The sequence below is a fragment of the Carlito syrichta genome, unplaced genomic scaffold (assembly GCF_000164805.1).
Source record: "Carlito syrichta isolate Samal-C Ts95f unplaced genomic scaffold, Tarsius_syrichta-2.0.1 Scaffold309823, whole genome shotgun sequence".
Classification (NCBI taxonomy): domain Eukaryota; kingdom Metazoa; phylum Chordata; class Mammalia; order Primates; family Tarsiidae; genus Carlito; species Carlito syrichta.
In genome coordinates this window covers 354837-364063 of record NW_007253919.1, presented here as the reverse complement: position 1 = coordinate 364063, position 9227 = coordinate 354837, and the positions used below count along the sequence as shown (strand labels likewise).

General features: G+C 44.2%; 1 protein-coding gene across 1 annotated transcript in view; it reads left to right on the top strand.

The window, feature by feature from the left end:
* TMEM231 (transmembrane protein 231) overlaps nucleotides 1–5475 on the top strand; it is a 16879-nt gene extending 11404 nt beyond the window's left edge. The window contains exons 5-7 of the mRNA XM_008067915.2: nucleotides 1736–1817; nucleotides 4213–4318; nucleotides 5182–5475. Of these exons, the coding sequence (XP_008066106.1) occupies nucleotides 1736–1817; nucleotides 4213–4318; nucleotides 5182–5362 (369 nt within the window). The 3' untranslated portion in view covers nucleotides 5363–5475. The remainder of the gene's footprint in view (nucleotides 1–1735; nucleotides 1818–4212; nucleotides 4319–5181) is intronic.
* The last annotated feature ends 3752 nt before the right edge of the window (nucleotides 5476–9227 follow it).

Genomic DNA, 9227 nt, shown 5'->3' with positions numbered 1-9227 from the left:
AGCACTCCAGTCTGGGCGACCGAGTGAGACCCCGACTCAAAAAAAAAAAAAAATGTTCAAGTAAAACATTTCAAAACTCATAGCAGCCGGGTATGGTGGCTCATGCCTGTAATCCCAGCACTTTGGGAGGTGGAGATGAGATGATTGCCTGAGTCCAGGGGTTTGAGACCAACCTGGGCAACTTGGCAAGACCTCATCTCTACAATAAATAAATAAATAAACTAGCTTGGTGTGGTGGCGCATGCCTGTAGTTCCAGCTACTTGGAAGGCTGAGGTAGAAGGATCGCCTGACCCCCACAAGTTGAGGCTGTGGTGGCTGTGAGCGTGCCACTGCACTCCAACCTGGGCAACAGTGAGACTTCGACTCAAAAAAAGAAAAAAAATCATATCAGCAATAGTTTATTGAACACGTGACATATGCCAGTCCTGAGTGAAGAGGTTTACATATATCATCTCCGTTAATCATCTCCGTGACCTCTGAGATGCCTACATTTGTGTCATTTTCCAGCTCTCCAGTCACTTGTCCCACCACTGTCCCCTTTGCTCCATTCCAGCCACCCTGGCTATTTTACTCTTCCTGGAACCCAGGAAGCAGCTCCCACCTCAGGGCTTTTGCACTTGCCAGTCCCTCTGCCAGGTACCCACCTTGCATATTGGACCACTCTGTTCAGGTCCCTGTTCAGATTTCCCCGAGCACACTCCTTCTCTGACCCTTTCTAAAATAGCACTCCCCTTGCATCATCCCTGAGCCACACTTACTTTTCCTCCTACCACCTGACATACAAAAGACATGTTTTTGGTTTACTTGTCTGCCTCAGCAGCACTGACATCTTATGTAATCACCCAGTGCCTAAAACACTGTCTGGCAAAAGGAAAGCCCTCAAAAATAGTTGAAAGAATGAACTCTCATTTTGCACAGGAGGAAAATGGAGCTACAGGGATTAAGTAATTTCCCCAAAGGCCCAAAGCTTGAAAGTAACAAAGCCAGGAACTTTCTCTCTGAGTTTAGAGCTCACCTCATGCATCTTATCACTCACTCCTAAACTTTTTCACAAGGGCCCTATGTCAGTTGGGCTGAATTACCTTCAAAAGTGAAATAGGGATGTTATCAGTTATGATAGCCATAAACCAGGACTCTTACATATACCATGGGATTATGATTGCTCTAACTATAATCAACATAAGTTGTAAAGAAGCAGGAAGGAACTATAACATATAAACTCAGTGGTGCTTTTTGTTTCCGTGTTTATACAGTGCATTGTACATGTTCATGGTAATATGGGGCAAGAAATCATTTCCTCCTTTAAGGGATTATATGCTTACTATTTGCATTTTATCTACTTCCATTTCTACATTTGAGAAAGAAAGAAATTAGAGAGCATCCAGAGAAGAGCAAGAAAAAGACAAAACAGTTGGGAATATGGTTCATTAAAAATAGTAAATTCTCCCATTGGAATACAGAGGGATATTTTCTAAATAACTTTAAAATCTGTGAAAGGTGGATATTGACCCCTTGTTTCCATTCCCACAGAAGGAAGGACTGAGAGTAAAAAATGGACTTAAATTGTTGCAAGAGAGCTTATTCATCCTTGAAGAAAAGATTATTGATACTGGAATAAGCCACAAAAAACAAGAGGGTGGTCTGTGGGACCAGCCTGAGTGGGCAGGAGGGTAGAAAGAAGAGAGGAGAAGCCTCTCAGGTGCTCATACCACGTCCTCCTGCCGTGTTGTCCAGGTGTCCGTGATCAACGGGACCAGCCCTTTTGCCTATGACTACAACCTTCCCCATATTATTGCTGCCTACCAGGAAAGGAACGGTGAGTTATGGGTGAATCATTTGACCTCTACTCATGTCCGAGAACTTTCTGGTTTAGAGGGGGCAACAAAGACAAAGAGCCCTGGAACCTTTGTGTTGTGATGAAAATTTCAAAACTAGTGAAGGCTCAATAATGGGAACAAACAGGCTACCCAAGATTTGTCCCTCTTGTTCTAATCTTCAGACCTGGGACCATCCCCAGCCTCCGATCACACCTGTAGTCCAGCAGGTTAGTGATGATTAATTGCCGTATTTATTCCACAACTGACTTGATTATTTTCTTTTTTAAAAAAATATAAGCTTAAGGCCAGGCATGGTAATTTACTCCTATAATCCCAGCACTCTGGATGGTCAAGGCAAGAGAACCACTTGAGCCCAGGACTTGGAGTCCAGCCTGGGCAACATAGTGAGATCTTGTCTCTACAGAAAAATAAAATTAGCCTGGCGTGGAGGCACACACCTGTCATCCTAGCTACTCAGAAAGCTGAGGCAGAAAGATCACCTGATTCCAAGAGGTTGAGGCTGTGGTAAGCCATGATTGTGCTACTGCAATCCAACCTGGGTGACAGAGTGAGACCTCAACAGGGAAAAAAAAAATACATATATATATAATATATGTAAGCTTAATTGAATCGTTCTCCATACCATACCTCTAAAAGAAGCCAAACACATATTGCTGTTCACACTTTTCATGTAGAAATAGAGAATAAGAGTGACTCTCCCCACATTAGCAGTCCAGTAGAAGGGCAGAAGTGACCACACTTCCTGTGGAAGGCAGAGTGCTCACTCCCTACAGGAGGAGGCTCTCTGGCTGTCACATGTGCTTGTCTCAGCATGTTGGCTGGTTAGTGGTCTGAGGTTCTCTCTAAAGGTATCTAATGTGTTACTTGGCAACAAAACCATGAATACTACACACAGACATTTTGTAGTGGGAGCACGGGCAATTCCAGGATTGCTTACTGATTTTTATGTAGTACACTAACAGCATTTTTTTTTTTTTGAGTTGAAATCTCACTCAGTCACCCAGGCTGAAGTGCAGTGGCATGCTCACGGCCACCACAGCCTCAACTTGCTGGGCTCAGGCGATCCTTCTGTGTCAGCCTCCCAAATAGCTGGAACTACACCACCAGGCCTGGCTAATTTTTTGATTTATTGTAGAGATTAGGTCTCACCAAGTTGCCCAGGCTGGTATTGAACCCCTGGACTCAGGCAGTCCTCTCACCTCAGTCTCCCACAGTGCTGGGATTACAGGCTTGAGCCACCGTGCTGGCCTAAGCATTTTTCAATAATAAAGGAAATTTTAAAACAAAACTAATCCAGGTGAGGTGGCTCATGCCTGCAATACAAGCACTTTGTGAGGCTGAGGTGGAAGGATCACTTGAGCCCAGGTGTTTGAGACCAGCCTAGGCAAAATGAGACCTTCGTCTCTACAACCCTCTCCCCCTCCACAAAAAATTAGCCAGGCATGGTGGTACACACCTGTAGTCCCAGGTACTTGGGTGGCTGAGACAGGAAAATTGCTTGAGCCCAGGAGTTAGAGGCTTTGGTGAGCTATTATCATGTCCCTGCACTCCATCCGGAGCAACAGAGTGAGACTCCAACTCAAAAAAAGAATAAACTAAAAAGCACTGATCAACAAACCAACATTTTTCTTTATTTTCTTCACTCTTTTTCCTTTCGTGGGGTTTTAAAAATATACCAGTTATTATAATGTAGAAACACTTTGGTATCCAAATTATTTTTATTTATTTAACTCTATAAATGTTTCCCCACATTTCTATAAAGTACTAACTGATATTATTATTATTATTATTATCATCTTTTTTTTTGAGTCGGAGTCTCACTCTGTTGCCCAGGCTGGAGTGCAGTGGCATGATCTGGGCCACCACAGCATTGACCTACTGGGCTCATTCGATCCTTCCTCTTCAGATTTCCAAGTAGCTGGAACTACAGGTGTGTGTTATCATACCCGGCTAATTTTTTGATATCTTGTAGAGGTGAGGTCTCGCCAAGATACCCAAGCTGGTCTCAAACCCATGGGCTCAGGCAATCCTCTCACCTCGGCCTCCCAAAGTGCAAGGTTTATAGGTATGAGCCACCGCGCCCAGCCTCTGACATCCTTTTTAGTGGCAGCACAGTATTCCTTCAGTTAGCCATTCAGAAAATGTAGAAGAAACTATCTCCAAGTTTTTGTTGTATCTTAATATAAGTGTTTTTGACAAGTATTTTAGCAAATAATGTGTAATCAACTTTGTACATGCAACTTATCTTTCCTGTTGAATGACCTGTTTTAGTTCTGAAGCCAGGGTAGTTTCTGGGAATCAAGGAATCCTTATAGCCCTCAATTAGCAGGGTCTAAGGGTCATCCTGGTTAATGGTTAATGATTGTTTTGCAGTTACCACCATCCTCCATGTTCCCAATCCCATCTGGCTGGTGGGCAGGGCCGCAGAAGCTCCATTTGTGATTAATGCTGTCATCCGATACCCTGTAGAAGTCATCTCATATCCTTTCTTGTTAAAGAGTCCATGGCAGCTCAGTTTCCAAAGAGGAATTGCTCAGTTATCCCAAGTAGGAACAGTTGGTGGGAAGCCTTAGACTGGAAATCTCTACAGTGTCATAGCCTGACACAAATGATTGTGTCTTTGACACTTTAGGCTACACTATGAGAAAAAAAATGACCGTGTGTGTCTGCTGTTCATACAGGGAGGAAATTTCATTTCCCGTTCATATTTCTTTGTAGGCAGTTCTCGTACATCAGGATCATCCTTATTTATGTCCTAATAAACTATTATTATACCTTTTATCTTAAGCATATTTGAATTCTTACCATTTCCTGTCTGACCCAAACCTCGGTTTAAATTTGACTTATATCAGCTAATACAAAACAAAAAAAACCTTCAGAGCAGCAAACAAGAGAAAGTATTTTAATCGAGATCTTAGGAATTGTAATTCCAGAGGCACAGATTTAGCAAACGGCCAAGTTGTGTTCTATCCAGGCACGATCGTGCAAGGGCTTTTAAGAGCTACTGTAAGTACACTCTAGAAGGTTTTAGCACAGTCCATGACTGATAATGGCTAGGGTAACATCTTAGGATGTCTCTAGTCAATGATCAATCTAGTTGAGCATAGCTGTCCTATCCAGCAGGTTGGTGATCAGTCTCAGTATAAACTGTTCACATCAATATAGCTGATTTTATGATTTGCCAAAGTTCAGGTCACTTTCCACCAATGTGTATGCAATGGGGGTCCAACTCTTCATACTTTCCCAGCTCCTAAGATACATCTCACAAAAACATCTCCATCTTAGATTTTCTTTTCCGTTTACACCTAAAACATGTGGTCCTCAATCCTTAACTGACTGTACTTATCAACCAGGATTCTGGGAGATGATCAAGTTTGCCTGGGTCCAGTATGTCAGTATCCTGCTTATCTTCCTCTGGGTGTTTGAAAGAATCAAGATTTTTGTGTTTCAAAACCAGGTGGTGACCACAATCCCTGTAGCAGCAGTGCCCCAGGGAGGAATGTATAAGGAACACTTATCCTAAGAAGATAATATCTGAAGACTTGGAAGGACCATGGCTACCTCACTGTTGTCTTCTGAGATCTGCCATCTTAGGACATTTCTGAAAGAGTCCAGTGGACACATGTGGGCTTGTGTTTTTTTCCCCTTTCAGACAAAGAGCAGGTCTTTGCAATTTTGTTCCACACAAATTCCATGTTTTCTAAGTATCTACAAAATCGTCAGGGACTAGTTTGTAGAAAAGTCTGAGGCTGTAATCACTTTTGGGGTTGCTTTTTGTTGTTGTTGTTGTTGTTGTTTGCCTTAGCATTGAATTTCAGGAGAAAACTACAGTCAGTTCAGACTTCTTGGGAAGAGTCCCATCTCTAGTCAACAGAAGACTTTTCCTCTTTTGACCTGAGAAATACACTGTGCATTTCTTCCCTTCTATTGTGACCCACTTTTTACTCTTTTCAGGCTTTCTTGTGACAAACATGCCAATCACTAGCACTTTCCACATCTGGGAATCTCCATTTCCCATTCAGAGCTTTGATTTCCAGAACTGAGGCCTTTAATAGAACTGGAGGAGACAGGGCGCAAGGACAAGGGCCACATGTGCATATGTGTGAGGGTGGGCCACTGAGAGACAGTCAGACCATCCACCTGCCCTCTGTCCACCAGACAGTTGTCAGCTGAGCAGCCCTTCATCCCAGCCCTACTGTGGTTGTCTCTTTGCCCTGCCTTTTGTCTTCTGTGCCCCTGGAATGACAAGCTGAAGTCAGAAGTGCTGTTTCATCCACAACCCCTCTGGCAACAGTGGGGGAAGAATTGTAACAACAGGTTTCTTCTCTCTGGCCCTCACCCAACAGCCCAAACACTTGGCCCTCTCCTCCTTGACAGCCCTCCCCCTTCCTAAAAAGGACGAGGTGATGGGCGTTGGTGTTGGTATTGGTATTGGCTCCCACTGCATGACAACCACAAGTTTATTTACAGGGCTAGCGGGAAGCCCAGCTATTTGTGGTTTTCTTGAGTAAGAAACAGTATGCCCACCAGTATGAAGTGAGCAGCTTTAGGAAGGACACAAGAAGCAGTAAAGGAGTAAAGAGGATGCTAGCCAAGGCAGGCCAGTCTAGCCTGCAGAATGACAAGCAGTCCAGGCAGATTGTCCTCATGGCTAAGCAAGCATATGCGGGAGCAGAGATGGCAGGAAGGGGCATCTGTTGCGCCTGGAAGACTGTTTAGCGCCATTCCCCTTTTGAGGTATCATGCAGTCTCTTCCAAGGTCAGATGGAGCTGTATTATGATCCCAAGCATGTCATTGGCACTAGAAGGGCATAGCCCCTGTGATCCATGCTTTGTGCCCACCCACAAACACACCCCTCAGTGTGTTTCTTAGTTTACCTTGGAGATCAGTTCTCATTTCCAAAGCCTCTTTTCTTTCAGGCTAAAATAAGAATTTTGGAAACAAAGCTGTTTTGAAGTATTCAAGCAGAAAATTTCCCTAACATAGATCGCCCTGCCTTTCTTTTAATACATAGAGTTGGATATGCCTACATTTTTTTAATACATAGGGTTGGATATGCCTACATTTTTTTCTGCAGCTTTAAATGAAAAAATAATTTCTGGTTTAAGTCTTAAAAAGGTAATGAGATGTGGAACAATGGCTAATGATATGTCTAATTACCGTTTTGCATTTTATTAAATTATTCTAATGCCAAACTTGTATAAAGAACCCATGGTGTTTTGTAACTTTCTAATTAAAATGTTCAAAAAGGAAAGTTGCTTGTAGCTTTTATTTTATTAATTTTTTTTCCAACTGAACCTGGGGAAGACTTTATGGGTTTTTTGGTTTATTTTATTTCAGTAGTGGTTGGCGTGCAGGTGGTTTTTGGTTACCTGGGTGAATTGTATAGTGGTGAAGTCTGGGTTTTTAATGTACTTGTCACCCAAATACTGTGCGTTGTACCCGATGGGTAATTTTTCATTCCTCACCACCTTCCTGCCCTTTCCCCTTCTGAGTCTCCGGCATCCATTATACCACTCGGTATGCCTTTGCGGACCCACATCTTAGCTCCCACTAATAAGTGAGAGCATGCAGTATGTGGGTTTTCGTTCCTGAGTTGGTTGCATGCACCTTTTTAGAGGAAATGGGTTTGGAGAGGGAAGAATAGGCGTGCCAAGGTTGCGCATACTTCTCCAAGTTACTCACCAACATCCCTGCTTTGCCAAGCCTCTGCCCAAAGACGCTGCAGCTTTTGTTAGCTTTTCGGCACACGTCTCAATGTCCAACCTCAAGTAAATAAGTTTTCGATGAAATTCACATGCCATATAGTAGCCACAGGCAAGAATATTACAACTGTGTCTGGTGAATGTAAAATTATTTACAGATCAAAGGTTGGCTGTTTCTGCCCCTGAATCACACAACAAAATTGCAAGAGGCAAAAAGATAAGAAATATACAGGGTTTTATTTATTCAGCTATACCCCATAGCTTGGTTAGGTTTTGAGATAATTACTGATTATTTTGGGGGGATTTTTAATTTTGTCAAATGATTTGAAAGTTTCTGCTTAAATCAGATGAGATCTCTAATGCCCAATCATGTAAGGCTAACAAAGTAATTCCTTCTTTTTTTTATCTTTTTCTTTTTTTTTGAGTAGGAGTCTCACACTCTGTTGCTCAGGCTTGAGTGCGGTGGCATGCTCAACGGTCACCCTAACCTCCACCTGGACTCAGGCAATCCTTCATTCGCCTTGGCCTTCCTAGTAGATGGGACAACAGGTGCATGCCATGCCTGGCTAATTTATTAAATTATTGTAGAGACGCGGTCTCGCCATGTTGCCCAGGCTGGTCTCTAACTCCTGGGCTCAGACAATCCTCTTCCCTCAGCCTCTCAAACTGCTGGAATTAGGGGTGAGAACCACCACACCTGACTTCTTGTGAATAAATTCCTATTGCTGGCTTATTTTCCTAAGAAAATTTCAAAAAGCTATGACTAGTGTTTAAGGATCATAGTACTTCTTGCCAAGCCACATCCAGAAAGACTGTGCTAATTTCTGCTCTCAGCAGCAGAGACTTCTTGTTTTGCATCCCACCACTGACCACAAGGCCTCAGAATCCTCTGTCCTTTTCAGATGCCTGAGCTCTGCCCTGCTATTTGAAAGGGCATGGGGAAGATCTATTTTATTGGTTCAGAGGTATCCTGTATTTATCTGGACCTGCTATGAAACCTGCACCTCTGGGAGGAGACTAGGGCGGACATCTACCGGCCCAGCTCCTAAAGGCCACTACCTGGTCTCGACCCCTCCCATTTGGGCTGCTGCTGCACCTGGAGGCAGAGGTGTCTGAGGCTTAGTTTAGGAAGGAGGCTGGGGCCTTGGGAAGCGGTTTGGATCCCAGGTCACTTCGCTGCAAGGATGTCTCCGAGAGCGAAGAGGGACAAGATTAAGACTCGATTTCCTGGCCAGGCACGGTGGCTCACGCCTATAATCCCAGCACTTTGGGAGATGGAGGCGAGAGGATTGCCTGAGCCGAAGGGTTCGAGACCAGCCCTGGAAACTTGGTGAGACCTCATCTCTACAATAAATCAAAAAACCAGCCGGGCGTGGTGGCGCGTGCCTGCAGTTCCAACTACTTGGAGGGTTGAGGCAGAAGGATTGCCTGAGCCCAGCAGGTCGAGGCGGCGGTGGCGGTGGCGGTGGCGGTGGCCGTGAGCGTGCCACTGCACTCCAACCGGGGCTACAGAGTGAGACTCCAACTCAAAAAAAAAAAAATTCGATTTCCTTCCCAAGGGTCTGTGTCCCACCAGAAGCCCCCTCTCTCTAGGACTGGAGTGCGGGTGACCGTGTTTGTAGTCAGCGAGGTGAGAGGTGATGCCGGCGCCCTGGACATCCTCAGCCAAACGGCGCGCCCCC